Source organism: Peromyscus maniculatus, chromosome 19 (assembly GCF_049852395.1).
Source record: "Peromyscus maniculatus bairdii isolate BWxNUB_F1_BW_parent chromosome 19, HU_Pman_BW_mat_3.1, whole genome shotgun sequence".
Classification (NCBI taxonomy): Eukaryota; Metazoa; Chordata; class Mammalia; order Rodentia; family Cricetidae; genus Peromyscus; species Peromyscus maniculatus.
In genome coordinates this window covers 3,863,141-3,887,913 of record NC_134870.1, presented here as the reverse complement: position 1 = coordinate 3,887,913, position 24,773 = coordinate 3,863,141, and the positions used below count along the sequence as shown (strand labels likewise).

The window sequence follows — 24,773 nt, the reverse complement described above, 5'->3', positions numbered from 1 at the left end:
TCTCAAGTGCACATTTCTTGACTCTCTCGTGTCAGTCTTCTTGGGATCAGCAGGACTCCCTTTGGAAGGTTACAGGCTGGGTGAATTGCCCCATCAATTCAGAGCACCCTTGTGGCCAGTCGGGTCCGTTCATCTGATCGGTGGGCCTGTGGAGTGCTAGGAGGCTAGTCACCGGGCCTTTGTTTCCTGCTGGTGCCTTCCTGCTGTCCCCTTCTCTTCCCGCCTGTGACTCTCCTACTCCATACTCAGGGTTCACTCTATTGGGCCTTTTCATTACTTCATTTTTCACAAAACAAACCTGCCAGTGTCTCCCCCTCTCCCTTAACACTTCTGTCTTCAGCGTCTGTGGAATTGATTAGGTCCTCTTGTGTTTGCCTCTGCCTGTTCTAGAACTTTAATTTCTTCTGCAGTGGTCTGCTTCCGGCTTCATCTGTGAACCATATCAGCACAAGCTAAAGAGACTCACTGAATAGTCACACTTAAATAAATCAAGCTATGTTCAATTTCTAGTTTCCTAGGGAGAACGCCTAGGTTGATTGAGATCTCTTATATAGGTATTCCTGCCCTTAATATCAATGAAATATCTATAGTATAGAACTTAACTATCTTAAATTGCATGGTTCAGTGGCATTAAGTATACTGCATCCCTCTCCTATTTTGAATAGCACCTAGCCACAGAAGTCTTTTCATGTTCCCAAATGCATGCATACAGACCCCACACCCTCAGCTCTTGGTACCCACTGTTCTACTTACTGTCTCAGTGAACTTGACCACTCCAGGTAGCACGTATAAGTGGAATCATGTGTTTGTCCTCCAGATTCATCCATGTGTGACATGTTGGCAGAATTTCCTTTGATTTTTGAATGAAAAATTGTAATTGTGCTGGGTAGTGGTGGCACATGCCTTTAATCCCAGCACTCAGGAGGCAGAGGTAGGAGGATCTCTGTGAGTTTGAGGTCAGCCTGGTCTACAAAGTAAGATCCAGGACAGCCAGAGCTGTTGCACAGAGAAACCCTGTCTCAGAGAACAAAATAAAACAAACAAACAATTGTAATTGTAGGAAAAACATACCATGTAATTTACTGTTTGAACTGTAGTCAGTTTGTGGTTCTGTAGGTTTAACTGTGTTCCATTTTCTGGGAAACAGCCCTCAAGAACTTCTGTCTTTCATGACTAGACTGCTTACTTCGTATTTCTCATTTATGTCCCTGCAGATACTGTTAAGCACCACCCTGCTTGCTGTTTCTATGAGCTTAACTGTTTTATGTGCTTCATAGAGGAGAATCACACACATTTGTCTCTTGGTGATTAGCCCATTTCACTTAGCATAACACCTCAAGATTCATCCATGTGGTAGCACATAATCAGATTTCCTTTTCAAAGAATCATATTCCTCTGTACACATACACCGCATTTTCTTTATTTGTTATTCATCTGTCAGTAGACGTTTAGTTCTTTAAATTTCTTCAGTACTGTTAGCAGTGATGTAATGAGCATGGGGTAGAAATTGTTTGAGAATATATACTTAAAAATAGACCTGCTGGTCTACATGGTGCTTGTGGGTTTAGCATCTGGAGAAGCCCCTCTACCAGAATAGCTTGGCCCTTTACTTTCCTACCAGCAATGCTGGAGGGTCTCACGACTCGCCGAGGCTGCCGAGGCTGCCTGCTCTCGTTTTGGATAGTGGCCGTTGTGGTGGGTGCACTGTGGTGCCTCGTTGGGGCTGGGGTTCGCCTTTCCCAGTTTAGCAGTGTTTGGCGTCGTTTTAGGTGCTTTTTCATCGTCTGTGAACAAGTTTTGGAGGAATGTCTACTTCAGTCCTTTGCCCAGTGTTCAGTTCAGTTGATTCTTTTTGGTTTGCTATCCTAGGTGTTCTTTATGTATTCTGGATATTCTTAGGGGTTGGGGATTTAGCTCAGTGGTAGAGCGCTTGCCTAGCAAGCGCAAGGCCCTGGGTTCGGTCCTCAGCTCCAGAAAAAAAAAAAATCACAAAAAATAAATCTTTAAAAAGATAAATTTTTTTTTTTTGCTATTGTTAAGTAAAATGTTATAAATGGTGTCATGTGATATTCATTTGTTTCCTCCAGTTTATTGCTAGTTATTATCAGTGGCTGAAGTGTGTGGAGCTTTCTCTCTGTGGCTGTTTCTGGTTGCAGACTGTTGATGATGTTTTCCTGTTTGACATTTTGTTTTGAAGTTGGTTTTGTCTGGTATTAATGTGAGTACCTGGTCTTCCTGACATCGTCCATTTCTTTGGAGACGTTTGCCTCTGGTGGGTGGAGTGTGTTTTAGTTCCTGTTTCCTTTTTGGCTGTTCTTCACTTTTCCTTCCTTTCCTTCTTTGTTTTTTGTCTGTTTGTTTTTTGAGACAGGGTTTCTCTGTGTAGCCCTGGAACTCACTCTGTAGCCCAGGCTGGCCTCGAACTCACAGAGATCCGCCTGCCTCTGCCTCCCTAGTGTTGGGATTAAAGGCCTGTGCCACCACCTACCTGGCCAACTTTGACATTTAACTAATCATTTTGAATGTGTTTTGCTTACTTGCTTCCTCGAATCAGGTCCCTTCCAAGGATATCCTTAGTACAAGGAATGTTAATGTTCCGGAGAGTAGATTCCCTGTCTTTATTAAGTCACTTTCTTGGCTTGCCCTGGAGTGTAAACCCCAGAGCAGAAGCTCTGGTCTCATTCACAATGGCCTGGTCTGGGGAGTTGTTTGGAATCTATGCTGTGCGTGTGTGGATCACAGGTCAGTTAGTGATGTGAACAGTCGGGGATCTCCAGACTATCTCTTGGGATCAGATCGTCCTCCTCTCTTGAGTGTTTTTGCCTGTCCAGCGTTGTCTTCTTAATTCTCAAAGACAGCTGACTGTCTCGGCTGTGCCGATGAAGCTCTCACCCCTGTGTGGGCTGCAGAGGAAACACTTTGGGATGGGAATGACGACTTCCAGAGCTTCTGATTGTGTCTTCTCCAAGAGAGTCAGTCCTTCCTCCTGCCTGTGGATGGATGTTGCTGTTCCAGTTCCTCCTGAGGCTGGTTTTGTGCTGGGCAGGGCTGTGAACAGTGGAGGTCTACACAATTGCTTCCTGGTTGTTTTATGCTGGCTCTCCTGTAGGAGGGCCTTGGGACAGAAGTCCATCCTTTATACTTTTAAATACCCCCCCCATTTCTAATTTTTTATTAAAAAATAATTTTTTCTAGTTTTTTTTAACCCCCTTTACCACCTCTTTATCAACCTTATCTACCAATTATTTCTGTATACTCAGCTCAAACATTTTCAAGAAAGAAAGAAATCAAAATGGTATAAATAAGTTGGAGCTTTGTTATGCAGAGGATTGTATACCTCAAGTACATCCTAATTTATACTTTCTAGAAAGTAAAGCTAATGCTGCACACCCAGTGAAAACTATGAGTGCTTTCCTGGAGTGACCAAGGTGATGGCCAGATTGGCATGGATAAGCTGCAGTGCCCTGGGTCTCCTGACCTTTATCAGCCTTCCAGATTGTTCAACTGAGTATTGTTACACTGTGATAACATGTTACATTTTGTGATGGATAATTTTGGGGACTTGTTTTCCAGTGAGTGAACATTGTTTTCTGATTTCTTTGTGTCCAGGTGAAGCCCACAGATAGCTGCCTCTTCTCTGTCAGGTGCTTTGACAACACGGTTCATGGCTTCAGGGTTCCTAAGAACAGCCTTCAGCAGTCAAGAGAGGTAATCTTGTGCATTGACTCATTTATCTTTCCCAGAACTGAGAATATGTCCTCAGTATTAACAACTAATCTTGTTGGTTAATTAAAAATGTGTTTATTTATTGTGAGTGTGTGGAGGCCAGTGAGATGACTCAGTGGGTGGAGACACTGGCCACCAAACCTGATGTTGTCAGTTTCATCTCCAGGACCCATGTGCTGGGGTACACATAGATTTATCAATAAGTACATAAATATAACGTATAACTTTTAAAGTAAATAAGGTTTACTTGTTTATTTGTGTGTGTGCGTATGTGTGTGTTGCATGTGTGTTTGTGCATGAGTACAGCTGTGTGTGGAGGTCACAGGACAACTTTTGGTAGTCGGTTCTTATCTTCCGCCTTGATGAAGCGGGTTATTTGTTCCTCTACCGCTCTGTGTACTCTAGGCTAGCTGACCTGTGGGCTTCTGGGTGGTTCTCCTGTCCCTCTCCCCATCTCACTGTTGGAGTGCTGGGATTACAAATGTGAGCTGCCACATCCAGCTGGGTTCCAGGAATCAAACGCAGGCCATCCGGCTTGGGTAGTGTGCACATCACCAGTCCCCACTGGGTTTAAAATAGAGTTTTTGATCCATTTCTTGTTTTGTTCTCACATTGTTTGTGTCTACACAGTCATATATGTGTGTGCATGTGGGGGCAGAGGACAACTGGGGTGTTGTTCCCCAGGAGCTGGACACCGTCTTTTGGCAAGAGGATTTCCTACTGACCCGGAAACCTGGTGCTTGCCCAGTAGGCGAGATAAGCCAGGATCCCCAGGGTGCCCCTGTCCTGTGCCTGTCTGGCTTTAGACATTGAATTCAGGTCCTCATGCTGGTCCAGTATTGTGTTGGCTCCCCAGCCCCGACGACACTTTTTTCTGCGAGTGTTCATGTGAAGCTTTTAAAGTTTGGTATGGGAGTTTTAGTTGTTAACAACTAAAATAAGTAGATATTTTCTGTTTATAATTTTTCATTTTGGCTCATACTGACTTTGGGGAAAAAAGACTAAATGATTGTTTGAAAGTATATACCTTAATTTATAAGAAAACTACAGCATGGAAAATTGCCCAAGAATGTGCAGTTTGTGTGACAAAGAATATGGGATGGAATCCAATTGTTGCGAGGCTAATTGCAGTATAGGTTAAGTCTACTCCACTCTCCCCCAATTCCTCCCACATCCTCCTCACTTCCCTTCCTGCCCAACTTTACAGATTCTCTCTCTCTCTCTCTCTCTCTCTCTCTCTCTCTCTCTCTCTCTCTCTCTCTCTCTCTCTCTCATCTAGGCTGTTTCAAATCTCTGGCTATTATGAATAGAGCAGCAATAAACATGGATGAGCAAGTGTTTCTGTAGTAGGATGTAGACTTTGGGGTCTATGCCTAAGAGTGGTATAGCTGGATCTTGAGGTAGATCTAGTCCCAGTTTATACATGAGCAATGAAAAAGTGTCCCCCTCTCTCCACATCCTTACCAGCATGAGGTGTCTTTTGTTTTATTGATCTTAACCATTCTGACAGGTGTCAGAGGGAGTCTCAAGGTAGTTTTTGTTTTTGTTTGCATTTCCCTGATGACTGACGATGTTGAACATTTCTTTAAGTGTTTCTTTTCTTTTTTTTTTTTTTTTTTTTTTTGGTTTTTCGAGACAGGGTTTCTCTGTGTAGCTTTGTGCCTTTCCTGGGACTCACTTGGTAACCCAGGCTGGCCTTGAACTCACAGAGATCCGCCTGCCTCTGCCTCCTGAGTGCTGGGATCAAGGGTGTGTGCCATCATGCCCAACAGTTATCTATTGTCTTGATTTTTGAGGTTTCTCTCTCTCTCTCTCTCTCTCTCTCTCTCTCTCCTCTCTCTCTCTCTCTCTCTCTCTCTCTCCCTCTCTCTCTCTCTCTCTCTCCCTCTCTCTCTCTCTCTCTCTCTCTCTCTCTCTCCCTCCCTCCCTCCCTCTCTCTCTCTCACTCTCTTCTTTTTTTTTAATTCTTTGTATATCTTAGATACCAACCCCCTCTCAGATGTATAATTCGTAAAGTTTTCTTTCCTTTCTGTATGTTGTTGCTTTGCCCAAATGATGTAGTCCTTTGCCATTCAGAAGCTTCTCAGCTTCATGGGGGCCCATGTATTAACTGTTGCTCTTAGTGTCTGTGCTATTGATGTCCTGTTTGGAAAGTCTTCCTTGTGTCAGTGAGTTTATGCTCATTCCTTACTTCCTCTTTTATCATATTCAGGATATCTGGTCTTGTCCTTGATCCATTTGGAGTTGAGTGTTGTGCAGGATGCTAAATATGGATCTGTTTGTATCTACATGCAGCTCTCCAGTTTGACCAGCAGCACCATGTGGTGAAGATGCTGTCTTCTTGTCTCCAGTGTGTGTTTTCACTTTGTCAAAATTCAGGTTTACATAGGTGTGGACGTCCTGCGTTTTCAGTTCAGGTGCATTGGTCAGTGCCTGGTTTTATGCCAGTACCATGCTGTTTTCACTACTGTAGCTCTGTAGTGAGACCTCCAGCGGTTCCTTTGTTACTCACTGTTGTTTTAGCTATCCTGTTTTATGTGTGTGTGTGTGTTTCAATTTGAAGTTGAAAATTGCTTTCCCAGTGTCTGTGAGGAACTGTATTGGAGTTCTCTTGAATCTGTAGATTACTTTGGTAGGATGGCCATTTCACAACTTTAACCTACTGAACCATGAGCATGTGAGACCTTTATGTCTTCTGGCATCTTCTTCGGTGTCTTTATTATACAGTTCTTTCACTTGCTTGGTTAGAGTTAGCACCAGCTTTTTTTTTTTTTTTTTTTAATTTAACTTAATTTTGTATTTGAGGCTATTGAGAAAGAAAGGTGCTGTCCCCTGGTTTCTTTCTCAGTCTGTTTGACATTTGTATATAGGAGGGCTGCGGTTTTTGCATCTGGCTACTTTGCTGAAAGTGTTTACCAGCTGTAGAACTTCCTGGCGGAGTTTTAGGGTCTTGTATGTGTAAAATTATATCATCTGCAGATAAAGAGACTTTGACTTCTTCTTTTCCAGTTTGGATCCCTTCAGTTGTCTTGTTGCTCTTGCTGAGACTTCACGTTCTGTATTTAATAGCTATGGAGAGAGTGGACAGCCTTGTCTTGTTTCTGATTTGAGTGGGATTGCTTGGAATTTCTCTGTTAAAGTTGATGTTGGCCGTGGGCTTGCTGTAAATCACCTCTATTATGTTGAAGTATATCTCTTGTGTTCCCTAGTCTCTCTAGGACTTTCATCATGAAAGAATATTAGATTTGTCAAAGGCATTTCTGTATCTAATGAGAGGTTCATGTAATTTTTGTCTTTCTGTTTATGTGGTAGATTGCATTTATTGATTTATGTATGTTGAACCATCCCTTCATCTCTGGGGAAACCCACTTGATCATGGTGGATAACCTTTCTGATGTGTTCTTATATTCAGTTTTTAAGTATTTTGTTGAGAATTATTTGCATCTGTGTTCATAAGGAAATTTAATCTGTAATTTTCTTCTTAGTTGTCTTAGTGTGGTTTTGGTGTCATGGTAATAGTGGCCTTGTAAAACCAATTGGGAAATGCTTTCAGTTTCTATTTTGTGGAATAATTTGAGGAGTGTTGATGTTAATTCTTTTTTGAAGGTCTGATAGAATTCTGTGCTGAATCCATCTTGCTCTGGACTTTGTATCAATCCAGAGACTTTTAATTACTTCTATTTCACTAGAGGTCACCAGTCTGGTAAGTTGTATATATCAAGAAATTAATCCATTTCTTTTAAGTTTTCCAGTTTGGTGGAGTACAGATTTTAATTTTAATTTAATTTTTTATTGAAAATAGATTTTTTTCATATAATATATTCTGATATCAGTTTCCTCTCCCCCAACTCTTCCTTGATTCTCCCCACAAACCTAAATCCATGCCCTTTCTATTAGAATCATTAGAATATAAACAGGCATCTAAAAAAACCAAAATAATATAAGATAAACAAATTGGAGTAGTATGAAAAGGCATAAGAAAAACATATAGATGCTGAGAAACACACATTTGCACATAAAGAAATTCCATAAAAACACAACACTGGAAAACCATAATATATATTCAAAAGACCTATACAGAAAAGATAGAAGGAAGGAGAGAGAGAGAGAGAGAGAGAGAGAGAGAGAGAGAGAGAGAGAGAGAGAGAAAATTTAAAAAGAAGTGCCCAGACAAAGCATTATGAGACAAGGAACCTCCAAAAATGCCATTGAGTTCATTTTGTGTTGGCTGTCTACTCCTGGGCCTGGGATCTACCCAGTGAGACTCCATTGTGGTGATATTGTGTTCCCCCAAATATTGTGCACCCTAATAAACTTATCTGGGGTCAGAAAACAGAACAGCCACAATATTAAACATAGAGGTTAGGCAGTGGTAGCACACACCTTTAATCCTAGCATTCCAGAGGCAGAGATCCACCTGGATCTCTGTGAGTTCAAGGCCACACTGGAAACAGCCAGGCATGGTAATATGTAGAAGTAACCATCTTATTCAATAAGAAACACAGAGCCAATACAGAGATGAAAGCTAAGAGGTCAGTGCAATAGCTAAGAGCTAAAAACCTTACCCTTCACTGTCACTGCTGCCCTACCTCTCTGAAAGAGAGCTACTTCCTGTGTGTCTGTCTTTTTATAGTATTTCTGTTCTGCCTTCTCATTGGTTGTAAACCCAACCACATGACCACCTCGTCACTGCCTGTCTGTACAGACCTCCAGATCTTCTATGGTTGGTATTGAGCTTAAAGGCGTGTGTCTCCATGCTGGCTGTATTCTTGAATACACAGAGAGCTCTGCCTCCCAAGAGATGGGATTAAAGGCGTGCACCACCACTTCCCAGCTTCTGCGATGGCTTGCTATTAGCTCTGACCCCTAGGCAACTTTATTTATTAACATACAAATAAAATCACATTTCAGTATAAATAAAATATCACCATAGTAATAAGAACCATTAATCTCCGAGGCCAGCCTGGTCTCCAAAGCGAGTTCCAGGAAAGGCGCAAAGCTACACAGAGAAACCCTGTCTCGAAAAACCAAAAAAAAAAAAAAAGAACCATTAATCTCAGGAAGTGATGGCAGAAAGCAGAACGGTATATAAGGCATGAGGACCAGGAACTAGGCTGGTTAAGCTTTTAGGCTTTTGAGCAGCAGTTCAGCTGAGATCCATTCAGATGAGGACACAGAGGCTTCCAGTCTGAGGAAACAGGACCAGCTGAGGAATTGGCAAGGTGAGGTGGCTGTGGCTTGTTCTGCTTCTCTGATCTTCCAGCATTCACCCCAATACCTTGCTCCAGGTTTATTTTCATTAATAAGACCTTTTAAGATTCGTGTTACACTCCGTGGAGAAAACTGATTTTTTTCTTTGTGAGCAGTTATCAATTGGAAATAGCTTCTGGGTTAGAGATGGTGTCTTGTGTTTACTTCCCCTCTCAGCTCTGGGACCCTGTCTGGTTTAGACCACTGCAAGGACTGTGCATGCTAACAGTCTCTGTGAGTTCCTATGTGTGTCCGTCCTGCTGTGTTTAGAAGGCCTGTTTCCTTGGTATCCTCTATAGTTTCCCTGAGCTCTGAGGGGAGGGATTTGATTGAGAATTCCCATTGAGGACCGCGGGTTCCAAAGTCTCTCACTGTGCACTTTGGTCTGTTGTGGGTCTGCTGTTGTTCCCGTTTACTGCAGGGGGAGGCTTCTGACAACGGCTGAGGAGGGCACTGCTCTGTGAGGATGGCGGAATGTCACTGGAGTCACTGTGCTGCTACGTTCCTTTAGCAGAACAGGCGTGTTTGAAGTGCTCCTGTTTCAGTTCAGGTTCTTGGGCATCCAAGCAGTGTTGGGTATGGGAGTCCCCCATGGGGCGGGCCTTACGTCCATCAGATGATGGCTGGCTATGTGCACAGGCCCTGCGCCACTCCTGCACCGGTGTCTCTGGCCGGCAGCTCACTGTTGTGGACTGAAGGGTTTTTAGATGGCTTCTGTTTGCCTTTCTTCTCTGGTAATCTGCAGAGCACCTCCTAGTACCAAGAGGGCGGGTAGGTGGGGTGGAGGCTCTAGGTGGGCACCAGCTCGACTTTTCCATGCTCCGTGAGTTGTCTAGATGTTGTCTTTAGCCATAGGCCCTTACCATCAGTTTGTGGAGAACATCCCACAGCCCTGACAACAGCCTGGATGATCTGGGGGTGTCAATGGGGTTCCTTCGGCAAGAAACTTGATTAAATGTAACCCATTCCCAGAACTGGAAGTTTCATTTGTTGATGAGAGTTTCTAGTTGGGGCTTTGTCTACCCTGCTATTTGCTGATTCCATTTCTTCATGTGTGTATATATGGTAAGACGTTTCTACTGTGTTAGGTTTTCCTACAGCCCCACAAATGGCTCTTGTTTTCAGCTATCCCTTCCTGTATTCCCTCTCTCACCCCCTCTTCACTTCCCCTCCCCATTTGATGCTCTACCCCTCCATCCAGTAACTATCTGTTCAATTTGTCCTTCGTAGGAAGATCCAGCCCCAGGTCCGTTACTCTATACATAATCTCTGTGGTTATATGCACTGTAGCCTGCTTACTGAATGAAGACTTAACAGTTACCATCCACATATAAGCGAATATGTACCATATTTGTCATTTTGGATCTAGGTTACCTCACTCAGGATAGTTTTTTCTAGTTCTAACTATTTACCTGCACATTTCATGATTTCATTCTTTAAGCCGAATAATATTCCACTGTGTAATATACCACATTTTCTTTATCCATTCTTCTGTTGACAGACATCTAGGTTGTGTTGTTCTTTTTTTAAATGGTGGCTGCCTTTTAAGCCACAGCTGTCTGAATCAGCAACTGCAACTCCACCACTACCAGCAGCGGTTAGGCCGCCAGGGCGGTAGCCAGAGGGAAACCTGTTCCCTCCAGCTCCAGCTCTCGCAGACCTGCAAAGGGAACTTCACTAAACCTCTGTGGGATTTCAGTGGGAACTTGGAAGATAAGAATGTTGGTTGAGAGCAGTGCAGAGGATGGAGGCCTGGCTTGGGAAGTTTAAAGACGCTATCAGGGGCATTTGTTATTTTGAATTAATTTCTGTAATATATTTGTGTACTAATTAATACATATATGTATAGAGGATATTTTTTAAAGCACTAGGAATATCTTTTTATGCAGACAGGTCATAGGCAAGAAATATTCAGAATGTCATTTTGGGTTCTTTTTTTGCCATAGTTATTTCTTCTATGTAAATTTTATACTTCATAGATTATTATTACTATTTCTTTGGAGTGAAAATGTTTTCATGTAATTCTTGGATTGTTTCAGAAGTGGCTCGAAGCCATTGAGGAACACTCTGCGTACAGCACTCACTACTGTTCCCAGGACCAGGTGACTGACGAGGAAGAGGAAGATGAGGTTTCTCCCATGGACCTGAAGGAGTCTTTAGAGGTGAGCAGACACTATTCAAGCTGTATACCTAACTCAGCATGCTTTCTGGAAATGTCTGACCATGGAAATGCTATTGCTCTCTGTCTCCTTGCACTCTCCTGATCTACCTCTGCTGTGACAGTACTATAAAATGTCCTGGTGAAAATGTTGTCATGTTATTAACCTGTTTTTATGTTAAATACATTTGTTTTTGGAAACTGCCTCCAGTAGGTGGGAAATGTGGAGCCTGGCCTGCTCTCCTTTATGACTTCACTGCATATTTCAGTTTCAATAATGCAACCATAGTGACATATTTCTTGGTCAGTAGTTTCATTTAAAACTGCTTGCAATATGTATCGGGCACTGCTTAGGGATAGGGTAAAGCACAGTAATGAGTGGAGACATCCTTATCTGAAGTGACAACTCTACCTTATCCATTCCTGACAGTAGGTATTTTGTGGGGAGCAGGTGTTGATTACTTTTCTGGATATATCTTTAAAATGCATCTTGTTGGTCGTAAATGTTGGTGGATCTGGGAGAGTGAGATCTACAAGGGAACGCCTGTTTCAGTTTAAATAGTTCTCTCACAGCACATGAATTTTCCTACTAAATTTAATTATATGAAAATTAAGTGGGTTATTTAAAGGATTTGCATGTTTCTAAATAAACAAGTCTAATGAAGTTAAGTTTACTAATGTCTACAGAGTTTCATCCACATAAGAGCTTCTAATCTCAGATGAGAATGTTAGGCGCCATCATTCCTAATTTTAATTTATGGTAGAACTGCAGAACCTTTAGACTCATCCATGCTTTGTTGAAGATATCTGCTGGGCGTTGTTAATGATTGTCCCGTCTGTGCTGTTGTAAAGTAGAATAGAAATGTAATTCTTAGACCAGTGGATTTTACAAAAATCACATCTACCGGAACATTTAGAATGACGTCAAAACTTAGGAAATAGGGGCTGGAGAGCTCAGCGGTTAAGAATACTTGCTGTTCTTGTAGAGGAGCAGAGTCCAGGCCCTAGCACTCAGACCGTGTAATGCCAGCTCTAGGGCATTACAGTGCCCTTTCTCTGGCCTCTGTTGGCATCTGCACTCAGTGCACATTCACATAGAGAAAGACACACCTACACATAAGTAAAAATAAATCTTTTAAAACAGAGATTTGGAAAATAGGGAAGATTTAAATGCATGACTAAATGTTAAGTAAAGTTTTTAAAACTATGCTAAATGCTTTAAGATGTAGTCAATATTTCCTAAGTGAAGAGAATGCCTTCCTGTTTATTTACCTTCAATATGAGTGATAAATTGTATATGGATTTACAAAGCAAGTAGTATCTTCTGGGATTATGGTAATTTGAGACATTTTAAATGGGAGCTATAAGTAAAATGAAAACATATTAGCTTCCCTATGAAGACACATGGCTAAAGACAAATTTTTAAAAATATGTTTTTCAGATTTTCAAGCAGGTTATCAGTTCAGTTCTACATTGTATTTCATTCCTTTTTAAACATTTTTTTTCTTTTGACTTAAAACTATCAAGTTTTTCCCTTAAGCTATATGTAGTGCGTGTCTGAAGTCAGTGAGGATTTAGCCAGTGTGAGGAGTGTGTTCGGGTTTTTAGGCTGCAGACCGCTCTGTGCTGCTGTGGACTTTGGATGGTAACTGTGAGAGTTCTGATTCTCGTGTCTGGGCCCTTGTTCAGAATGGAGGAAATCTGAAATGGTGTGTGAATATTTGCAGGTGGCTTAGGCAGAATGACTCTAGATACTTGGACCCTTGGGTGAAGTTAAAGGAAATTCTGTGGGCCAGATGATGGAGCAAATTTATTCTTGGTGTCCACAGACACTGAGGAAGTCAGGTGCTGGGACTAACTAACATACTCACTAGTCGTTGAAATTAACTATAAACTAATCTTATTCCCTCAGCATTCCTTTTGACAAAAAGTAAGTGGGGCATGTGTCCGTATTGAGAAAGTAGCCATTCTGTGAACTTGGTCTCATTTTTTCATCCTTCAGACTGAGGCCTCTAAAAACGGAATAGCTTTTCCTTAAGCCTTTGTCACTGCCTTGAGGTTAAGGCTCTAAGGAGAAGAGAAACATTTCATGCTGTGTCAGAGTGTGCCAGGGAACAGCTTAGGAGAGGAAGCCAAGCTTCCTATTGGTTTGCAGGCCCAGTACCATCAATGCCAGCCATACATGACTGTTCCTATTTAAGTCAACAAAAAATACACTAAGATTTCACTAACTCACTTTGGCCTTATTTTGAAACAGTCTTGCTGTATAGCCCAGGCTGGCCTTGAACTGGCTTTGGCTTTCTGAGTGCTGGGATTACAGGCAAAGCTGTTGTAACTGGCTCAGTTTCTCATTTTAACCAGAAACATCTCAAGTGCTCAGGGTACAAGCGGGCAGAGTGTTTCTGTTGTCATCAATGGATGAACTCACAGACCCTTGGGTGGTGCTAACCACGTGAGTGAAGCACAGTCCTGATTAGTCTTAACAGTCAAAACCCGGAGTCAGATATCAGGGTGAACGCTGAAAGATCAGAGCAGCAGAACAGCAACCGCTAGAGACTACCCTGTCTCTATGAATCCTCAGACTGAATGAGGAGATCCTGTCTCCACGAATCCTCAAAGGCTTGAGATCCCAAGTGCTGGAACTAAGATGTATGCCACCACCAACCTGACCTGATTCTCTTTTAGACTGATTCAAGGGTGGCCTTGAACTCCTGATCTTCCTGCTTCCTCCTCTCAAGTGCTGGGATTAAAGGTGTGTGCTACCACTGCCTGGCCTGTATGGTTAACTAGTGGCTAGCTCGGCCCTCTGATCTCCAGGCAAGCTTTATTTGTCAGACCACAAACAAAATGTCATATCAGCAAGTGAGGGTTTGTTTGTTGGTGACACCTCAGTTCTTTAGGATCTCAACTGTATTTGTGGTATACAGAATAATTAACAGAGAATGCTAAATTTAAACCAAATGACAAAATAAAGTGAGTTTGTTTATTTAACTTATTTAGTTAAGTGATTCTTAACTAAAATGAATATGCAGCAAGGTGCACTTGCACAAACCGAGGGACTGATAAAGACAGTGCAGCCACATGATGTGGCAGACCTGAGGTGCTGATGAACTTGGGTGCATAGCCTGAAAAGAGTGGAGAGTCAGGTACAGTGGGCATACCTGTAATCCCAGCTCTCGGGAGGCTAAGGCAGCAGGATTGCCTAGAGCTTGAGGGTACCCTGGGCTACATAGTGATTTTTCAGGCTAGCCAGGGTTACATTTAGACCCTGCTTCAAAAAAGCAGAAACAGACTAACGGAAGCTATTACTTGGGTGAAAAGAAGGGTGGACAGTAGGATGTGCACATCCACGTTTATGTGGTGGAGCGGCCCCAGAGGGAGGGGAAATGGGCAGTTCCACTTGAGGATAGGGACCAGGGCAAGCAGGGGCTCCAGGGATGGCAGTCCAGTGTATGAGGGAGAGTCACTGCTCTTTCCAGATCACTTTAGTTTTTACTTTTCTGTGAATATCTATTACAGTGTAAAACATTAGGACAGTTGCAGGGTCAGGCCAGTCACCGGGCACCAGAAGAACAAACATGTGCTGTGGATTGCAAGCCTCACAAGAGAAGACAGAGTCTGGATCTGGCTGGAGTTAAGAAGCTTATAGGTGCCAGGCGGTGGTGGCGCATGCCTTTAATCCCAGCACTCGGGAGGCAGAGCCAGGCGGATGGATCTTTGTGAGTTACAGGCCAGCCTGGTCTACAGAGTGAGATCCAGGACAGGCACCAAAGCTACACAGAGAAACCGTGTCTCGAAAAAACAAAACAAAACAAAAGATGCTTATAGGTGGTCACTAGGTACTGCTCTCCACAGCACTGTTTCCTGCAAACCTTAGGGTCTACAGTCTGTTATTTTCAGGGATTTATGGTTTTGAACCTTGTGTGAACCCTTTGCCTGTCACACAGGACGCAGACCTTGCCCCCCACCTCACAGAGTCCTGTCTCTGGCTGTTGAGGCTCATGACAGCAGCGTTGTTAGAAGTGCTGTCCATTTCTTGCTCTCCAGTTGCATGGGGACAGAGCTGTACGGTCCATAGTGGTATGTATATTTAGTAGTTACCTTTTATTGCTAAATACTAAGGACTGTGCTTCTCTTCTTAATCAACTATAGATTCTCTAGCAAATAGCTGTAGCTCCTTCCTACCCACTCCCTTGATGCAGTTTTAAGTGACCCTCCTAGTCAGGACAAGGTGGATGAACATCATCTTGAGTCAGTGAAAGTGATAGCTAGAGAGTATGTGGACAGAAGTTGGAACAGGAGATGCGTGTTGTGGTGGACTGCTCACTGTTGGAGCTCTCTGGTGCACTGGGCTTCTGTGCTCATGGGTGTCACCCTTGTTCTGTAGATACTCTGCCAAGATAACTTGGATAAAGTTAAAAAATATTGTCAGATGTTAATATTAGGATAATGTTTACAGTGGGACTTCCCTTATATAATGAATAAATGAAATTTAAAACTCCAGCTTCCCTGGCATACGGTTAATGATGTAGAAGTCAACAGCGAGGCACCTGCTAGATGTCACAAAGTGTTCATAAGCACTACTTTTCTTGATACTGTGGCCTTGGCTTCTTCCTCAGTACCAGGATTGATAGATGAGTGGTTACTGCCTAGCCCAGAAGATTTTTTTTGCTTTTTATAACTATTAATGAGGGTGATGGTAAATTAGAAAATGTACTTTATTTTATTGTAGTGAAAACTTCTGTCCTATCTTAGTGTCAGTCAAGAGTTATGTTAATACTGGTGTTCATGGACTCTTCTGTAGCTAACTTTTATGTCCCTTTTAAACCAGTGGGCAAAGAAGCATTTTTTTAAAAAAGCTTTGACATAAATATGCTAAATGAAGGGGCATGTGACTCCAGTATTGACAGGTGGTACTGCGGAGGGTGTGGTTCACCTAGTGAGACCCAGGAGCTGTGCAGTGCATCTGATCAGAAGTCTGCAGATGGAGCTGGTGCTTCCTTAGCCCACCTGCACCATGGAAGGAAATGAGTAAGCAGTGGCATTGACTTCGCCATGAGCAGGAATAATAATGTGCATGGTGTGAGAATGGTCTTCTATTAATAAGTCAAGAGGGATGCATTTAGTTCAGTGAGTGTTTCTGGAGGGGCTTCCCGCCTTTCAACCTGTATCCACAGACAGTGTGGAAAAATGAGCAGCAAATCAGCCCTCTCTTTATAGGGTTTTAAATTACACAGTATAAGCATTCCTCTCTTGATAAATAAGTAAATGTATGTTATATTTAGATGTCATTAGGAGTCTCAAAACAGAAGGGCTAATACACATTTAAAAGAGAACATTACCTGTCACTAATGTGGCCCCATGAATAATTCTACTGTGGTTGGGTTGAGCTTTATAAGAGCTAAAAAATTTATAAAGTGAAATAGGAGAAAAGAGTGCTTACCTGTGTCACCTTGGCACACAGCTGCACTAGTTTAATTTTGAATAAGCAGATGTTTTGTGATGCACCAGTTTATGTTCCAAGGACAGAGTAAGAAGCTGAGTCCATTACTCTGCCCACAGTAGTGATTCTAATATTTACAAAGTCTTGGTTCACAGAATAAACATTTTCATTTACCACACCAGCAATTCCAGCATGATTTTCTTGCTTATTCTTTTTGCTATATAAAACCAGCTTAAAACCAACAGTGATTTGCACTTTGTTCTCTGAATCTGCTCCAGGCTGGGATGCAAGTTTGATGAGGAATTTTTGTATTCACGTTTTACTGCTAGGAATCTTCCTATGAAGAAATTTAAAGTTTCAAGGAAGACTGCTCTCCATCATTGACTTTACCTTGTTTTCACTTACTTAAGCTTCAACTTACTTAAGAAAATGTCCTGCTTGGTCTGATGGTGTGGGTGGTGGCAGTGTGTATTTAAAATGCTGAATGAAGAATCAGCTTGTGATTTCCAAATGTTAGGGCCATCTGGATTTTTTTTTAAACAAAAAACAATTTTAAAATGTATCCTTAAGAAATGCATTTAAGAAAAAAGAAATGCATTTTATAATTTTTTTGGGAAATTTATTCATATCTAGCAAATCAAAGAAATTAACTCTGAATATGCATGGTGTAATGAGAGAGCATTGCAAAATAATGCAGTTGTGTGCTGTCTGCATGACTGATGCTGAATGTGTTTGGAATTCAATACTTTTTTTATTAAACTACTCAATGAAATGTTTCATTCATATCCTTTTGTAAAGAGCCTTATGTATCTGAATTGCAAATTTTGATAGAAACATTAATGCATAAGTAATTTTGGAAGTCCTTTATTGGTTTAATTTTGCTTTTTTTTTCTTTCAGAGAGCACAAACATGTCAACAGAGACTAGATAGGGAAATTTACAACTTTCTCAAAATGATTAAGGAGTGTGACGTGGCCAAAGGTAAGGAGAGAGAGAGAGAGAGAGAGAGAGAGAGAGAGAGAGAGAGAGAGAGAGGAGAGAGAACATGAATTACCTTGACCCTCTGTCAATTTGTGGCTGCCCATTTTAGACTTTGTGTGTGTTGCTCTGGGTGAATGGGCACCATGCTTGCTTGTTTGTGCCATAGCTTGCCTGTGAGGACAGAGGACGACATATAGGAGTCAATTCTTTCCTTCCATCCCGTGAGTCCAAGGGAATGGCACTCGGGTTGTCAGACGTGGCTGTGTGAGACCTCTAACCACTGAGCTGTCTTGCCAGCTTCCGTTTCTCATTCTGATAACATTGCTTTGAAAAATGTTGGACTGATGCTTTCTTTTGCACCTGTGCTGGTATGTTCCTCCACACCCATTCTGCCGTGCCTTGTAGAACAAAGCTCCTTTCCTGAGACCTGCTTAGACTGGACCTCTGATGGGTTCAGCAGACAGGAAGGCCTCTCAAGGGATGGGTGGAGAGGGTGGGAGAAGTAGATCAAGGGCTTCTCTCTGCTCCTCTATAACAGGACCAATGGGGTTCGTCCTGGTGAGTGCACAGACCCATAGCACCGCCAGAGCAGACACTGATCCCTGAGTAAGGAGAGCACTGGCGTTGTTTGAACACAGTGCTGTGCTTGAACAAAGAGCGTTTATCAGGAGACCCACACATGCTCATACAGGAATGCACATGTAGGGGTGGGCACATTCCTGAGCATGCTCTGTTTAGGTTTACATTTCGGTTTACGTGCTTGGTGCAGAAAGGAAAGCTGGCAGAATCATTTCTGCTGTGGCAGAGAATTTAGCGTTACGAGCAAAGTTTCCTCCAGGTCACAGAAAGAACGAGGCACAGTGATGTAGTGATTATGGCTGTCTCATGTGAGTGTCTTCAGAGAGCCTTAGCTGAAATAAAAGAGAACCAGCTCTGAAAGCATGTTACCAGTCTCTAAAGGGGCAGCAGCTTTACTCTATAAGAATAGGAGCCTTGCCTTAGGGCTAACACAGCCTCCTGGGCCATGGCCCCACAGCTCTGTTGACTTCCCCTATCTGTCTCATGCCCCGGGTCTGTTTATGGCACCACTGCTTCATTCTTCGGGGTTCTTGGTCTTCCTGTCCCTTCCCTCCCCAGTGTGGCAGCTGCTGGTCCTGTTGCTTCACACAGCCCTCCTCACCCTGAGAGTGGTGTCTCCCAGCCTTAAGCATGACACAGATATGAAATCCCTGTTTCTCCCTCCCTCCCTCTGCCCTTTTCTTTTCTTTCTTCTCTCCATCCCCCTCCCCCCTTTCTCTGGGGAATGAAACAAATGGCTACTACTTATCTAGCTTATACACTTGCAACTTATTTCTCTAAGAGTCAGGGAGAAAGGAGTATATGTCTGGTTATTAGATGTGAGGTTGTTCAAATCACTAAGACCTTTTAGAAACAACCAAAATATGGCAGGCAGTGGTGGCGCACACCTTTAATCCCAGCACTAGGGAGGCAGACAGGTGGGTCTCTGAGTTCAAGGCCAGCCTGCTCTACAGAATTAAACCCTGTCTGGGTTTTAAAAAAAAAAAAGAGAGAGAGAGAGATGAAAGGAGGAAGAAAAAAGGAAGGGATGGAAGAAAGAAGGGAGTGAAGGAAGGAAGGGGGGGAGAGAGAGAAAAGAAGGAACGAATGATTGAACAAACCAGAATAGGGCGGAAGATGAGAAACTGCTGTGATTTGCATTCTGGCCCGCAGTTATCCCACAGTTAATACCTGTAGCTTTTTATATCATGCTCTTCCCCTCTGGGTTCACTGATTTATTTTAAATGTATTACATTTAATTTATTTTGTGTGCATGCATGTGTGTGTGTCTTAATTTTGCTCTTATTTGTTTCCACTTTTTTCTTGATTTCCCCCCTTGATTCATAGGTCTTAAGTATGCAAGGCTGGCCCTCTGATCTCTGAGCTACATCCCAGGCCTGATGCTGAACATTTTGAAGACACAGTCCCACCCTCTTCTGACTTCATGTTTTCAATGGGATGCTTTCCCGGCAGTCTGTCTTCTTTTCTGCCTCTTTTGGTGATGCACAGCTTCAGACTGTGCCTTTAATGTTCTGGTTTTACTCTGCCTGTAGGTTTGGATGTTCTTGCTCTGTGTATGACTTGCTTGAGTCTCTGTTCCTAGCATACATACTCAGTAGTGACCTTTAAATCATTTTCTCTTAAAATTTTTGTTCCTTTTTTCCTCTTGTACCAGAAGAGAAAAATGGCAGACGTGTGGAACTTTCTTATTTTATCCCCTAGCCCTTGGTCTCTGAAAATGCCCCCGTCTTTGTGTTGCAGTCAGATGTGCTGGTGTGTGCTGGCTCTGTGCGGGGATTGAATCTGGGCCTTGCCGTGCTAAGCAGGAATTCTGCTGAGCTGTTCCCGTTCCTTCTGTGCTGCGTTCTGATCATTCTAAGAATTGTTTTCTAGTTTGTTTCTCACTTTTGCCTCCTTTTTGGTTTAATCCCTTGACTTTGTAATGTCTAGTCCTCATGCCTTTCGGATTCCAGAAATTGAAGATGGAAGTTTTCAAATGTGTTTCGTAGGCTGAACGACCGCCCAGCAGATAAAGGTGCTTGCTGTGAAGTGACCTAGTGGTGACCTAGTTCAGTCCCTGAACCCCGCATGGGGCAAGAAGAGAACAGACTTCATGTTGCCCTTTGACCTCCACATGTGTGCCATGGTATGCACACACCTACATGTACACACACACACACACACAAAATAAAATGAATGTAAAAATATTTGTTTCTCCATGGCAACACGATCTTTCTAAAGTATAGGTAGTTATAATTGACTCTCTACTCATTACACAGATATCAATTTAAAGCCATAGTGCTGCTGCTGCCTGCTCCTGTTTAGTTGAGCTAATAGGGTCTCCTGGAAAGACCCAGCTTTCAAAAAATCATATTTAAATATGATTCATTCTTTTTCCTATTTACGTTACATTTTCTCCATGTATTCTGAAGTCTTCGAGCCTACCCCCCTTTCTAGATACAAGCTCTGCAAAGATAGACTTTGTCATTCTTTTTTTTTCCTCTGGAACTTTCTTTGTGCATTAAAATATTATTTTTATAACTCACAAATTAATATCTTTTTTGTAAAAATTTTTAATACAATATATTCTGACCATGGGTTTTCCCCAACAGCTCTTCTTAGATCCTCCCCTCCTCCCCACCCACCCAAGAAAGGGTGTGGAGACACCTTTATTTCTTCCTTTTTAGAAAGCATACAAACAAAACCCCCAAACAAACCAGAATATAAAAAGGAACAGAAAAGCACAAGAGGCATGCCCTTCTTAAAGGTTCGTCTCAGCACCTGGCCTGGTGCCTTCTGCATGGTCACTGCTCAGTCAACGGGACATGAGATCCTAACGCCTCTCTAGAGTTACCTTGCCCGTACCGTGACACTGTCCTCTCTAAGACAGTACTTCAGGTAGGACTTTTATCCAGCCTGCCTTCAGGAGCAATGATGCCAGTGCTCTTAAGGTTCAAGTCGGCCCTCTGCCTCACAGTTGCTTCCTCTGACCCATAATCACTCCCTTCACTGGGTGTCTGACAGTGTCAAAGAATGCTGCATTTGTTTGCTCTGAGTTTTATCACACACTGCTATCTTTTTATTGTTTAACCAGTTTAATACTGTGCTTTGAACTATGTATCTTATATTCTTTAGTGCAGTTACTATAAGTTACATACACATACAGATACCAATACATAGAGCATTCCGATGTACACACTCAGTGCATGACTGTTTCCAAACTAACATCTTAATTTGAGCCAGCTGGTCAGTTTATATTCTTGGGTTATCTATACTGTTCTATTTCTTGGGTTTTTTCTTTCAAGTTACAATTTTATACAGACGATTATTAAAAGATTTGATTTTTTTTTATTTGTATGTCTCATTGTCTTCACTTTCAGGAAAGAGTACTGATTTTGTGAGGAGTTTATTTGATTCTGATCCAGTAGGAAAGTCAGACTGAAAAATTACTTTTATTCTTTATGTGTATGCACACATGTAGACAGAGGTCATTTCTCAGCCACTCCCCTTGTTTTCTGAGGTAGCTTCTCAGTCGCCTGGATTTCCCAGGTAGCTGTGTGGTAAAGAGATGTAGAGTTTATGTGGATAGCAGAGTGGAGCAACAGATGCATGGGTTAGGGTTGCCATCAGCCCACAGAGATCTTTAAGGAGGATGACAGTTGAACTAGGGTTGGGAAGGCAATCCATATATTTTCCATCTGAGAAACTTGTGAATATTAGGACATGTGACACCTAGAGAAGTAATATCTCACACAAGGTCTAGAAGAAAAAAAAAGGAGGCTCTTCTAGGTAAACAGGTATTTTTAAACTAACAGCTTGGCTCACAGCAATGTTGATAGTGTCTTAGGATTAGAGAGAGTAATGGACTTGTTCTGTGATAGAAGGTTGCCTAAGTTGTGTGGTGATATATTGTGTACCCTAATAAAATTTGAGGATCAGAGGACAGAACAAGGCACTAGATTAAACATAGAGGCCAGGCAATGGTGGAATACACCTTTATCCTAGCACTTGAGAGGCAGAGATCCATCTGTATCTCTGAGTTCAAAGCCACCCTGGACTACATGAGGTTGACTCAGTCTAGGAGAGAAACAGAGCCAGGCAGTGGTGTCTTTGCTTTTTCTTCTTCTTCTTCTTCTTCTTCTTCTTCTTCTTCTTCTTCTTCTTCTTCTTCTTCTTCTTCTTCTTCTTCTTCTTCTTCTTCTTCTTTTTTTTTGTCTAAAATAAAAGAAGCTTATAACTAATATAAGAAAAACTATATACAATAAGTACAATAAGTATATATAATATATACAGTCAAGAATAACATTAACAATGTCCAGTCCATTAACATTTGACAAATTCAGAGAAAATACTCCATTATTTATCCTATTTTGGTGAGTCCAAAATGTTGTACCTAATTTACTTCCTATCCTAACTTGTATTACCAACCTAAAACTAGCTTTTGATGTGTTTCAAACTTATCCATCTTTAGTGAGTTTCGTTTTTGAATTTGTTAACAAGGAAAACTATATCTATTTTTTAACTCCCTCAGAAACCCAAGAAGGAAATAATATTTACAGAGTAAGCAGGAAGTGCAAACAAGCAACTTCCAAAAACTGTGAGAAATGACAGAAACAGCTGGCTGCCTGGACAGTCACCCAAGGTTCCTCTGCAATGTTGGGGCATCCATCTTCAGCCCACAGGTCTAGCATAAGTGACAGACTTATCTATGAAGCAGGATTTTCTGAAATGCTGCCCTACCTTGTCTTGGCAAGGTTTGGCAGTCCTTTCTTTTGTGTCCTGCTTGTCCAATTTGGACAGCACACTGTCAGCAGTCAAGGCAAGGGCATTTTCTTGCCCAGTGGCTAAAACTCCATGTGGAGTTTTCTTCAATGTTCATCATCTTCTCTGAAGTAGATTGGTGGCTGCCAGGAGCAGACATGTCTCATTGTCATACATCTTAAATGTATCTGAAGTGTTTGAAGATGACCTGTTTATCTAAAATATATATTTGACCTTGAAAATATACCTAATATGATTTATTTACAAGCTTGATTGTAATGACTACTAACTTGCATTTCTTTATATCCTAATTAGTTGGTAATAATAACTTTCAAGGACTAGCAATTTTCATTATATTGTTAAATTAACTGTTTAGGTACAATACCTTGAACAAGATTAGAAACATATATACAGTATGTTCTAACAAATTAATCTCAAATTTGTGTCAATACATAAAATTTGTATACATTATACAAAAATCCAATCCAATGTAAAATATTTAAAACTAGTAGTTGTTTTTTAACAGTAGATTCAATAATCTGCCATTTATCTCATATCTATATTCTCCCTCTTTTCAGAGTAGATTCAATAATCTACTTTTTTATCCTATCATTATCTTTTTTCTTTTCAGAGTAGATTTTCATAATACATGAGATTTAATTTGCTACATAGACAAAAGAATCAAGTATGTTCTAATTATTTTTAAAGCTTATCCAATTAAAAATTGTACAGTATAATCATGAAAAATGACAGATTGTGAGCTTTTTATATGTTTCTAAAGTTAAGCTTTTTCCAATATGATCTTCTAGCAGCTTTCATGACTTTAAAAATAATTTTAGTCCAAAAATAATTTTTACCTCAAACTTAGCAATTACATTATTATAGGAAGCCAAATAAGGTAACATAGTGGCTATTTTGCATTCATGCATGGCAGTTTAGTTGTTTCCATATATTAACAGCCTAAAACATGTTTTTGGTGATTCATAGTTGATCACCTTTCTAAAAGTCCAGATGTCCTTTCTTAATGTGTAGCAGTATGTAACTGTCTTTGTTAAGAGGTATGCCCGTGCGAACTGGCCTGTGTAATGCTGAGGTGGATCGTAAGCCAGGGGTCCTCAGCTCTTAAAGCAAACCGCCACAGAAGTTAAGGTTTATCTCAAGACCTTGTTTTAACAGTAATTTTCCAGAGAAATGAAACAATGTGTGTGTGCATGTGTGTTTGGAAAGCTTCTAGAATGAGTTTGCTGGAGTACATTTAAATATTCCTTGTGGGTTTGAGCAATATTTGTTTTGTATTAATCAAATACCTAAATCAGAAATTATCTACAAGGTAGGTTTTATTGGGGATGACTAAGTGTGTGATGGTATTTACTTAGAAAAAACAGATCCATGATTTTATCTTAATGTCATTTGTGTCACAAAAGTGGAAAATTACTAGATTACCCAGAACATTTATGGAAGACAAAGGCTGGATCTGTTTTTTCTTGTGCGTCTCACAGTAGTGTGCGACATCTGTTACGTTTCTATTGCTGGAGTCCCAGACATCCAGCATGTGCTACTTTCTTAGCCGTTTAACAAGCAAGTAGAGAATAAACCTTGATGGTGTGCATACCAAAGATCCAAAACGAAAGGCTAAGTATGTAAAGTCATATATTTCAGAGTGTAGCAGCTTTCAGCCATTTGTGTTCGTTTAGAGTGGCTGTCACTGGGGAACTGTTGGGGACCCAGGGACACCGTGGGCTCTGCCTGCCCTGATGTTAGGGAAGGTGGTCCATTTCTGTGTTGCTCGTTTTCCCCTTCTGTTGTTCTCTTCTGCCTTATGTTTGGATAAATAGTTTTCCTACACAGGACCCTTTTCCTTAAAATCACGTTAATGGAGACAGTCTTGGATATTTGA

At 41.5% G+C, this 24,773-nt stretch overlaps 1 protein-coding gene across 11 annotated transcripts in view; it reads left to right on the top strand.

Annotated features, from left to right (window-relative positions):
* Positions 1-24,773, top strand: part of Osbpl1a (oxysterol binding protein like 1A) — a 183,997-nt gene that overhangs the window by 45,057 nt on the left and 114,167 nt on the right. For 7 of the 11 annotated variants that reach the window (XM_076554750.1, XM_076554747.1, XM_076554746.1 and 4 more), the window contains 3 exons: positions 3,610-3,708; positions 11,016-11,138; positions 17,476-17,557. In XM_076554750.1, the coding sequence (XP_076410865.1) occupies positions 3,610-3,708; positions 11,016-11,138; positions 17,476-17,557 (304 nt within the window). Of the gene's footprint in view, positions 1-3,609; positions 3,709-11,015; positions 11,139-11,437; positions 11,568-17,475; positions 17,558-24,773 lie in introns of those variants that run through there. The other 4 variants (XM_076554754.1, XM_076554755.1, XM_042263700.2 and 1 more) reach the window with 3 other exon arrangements.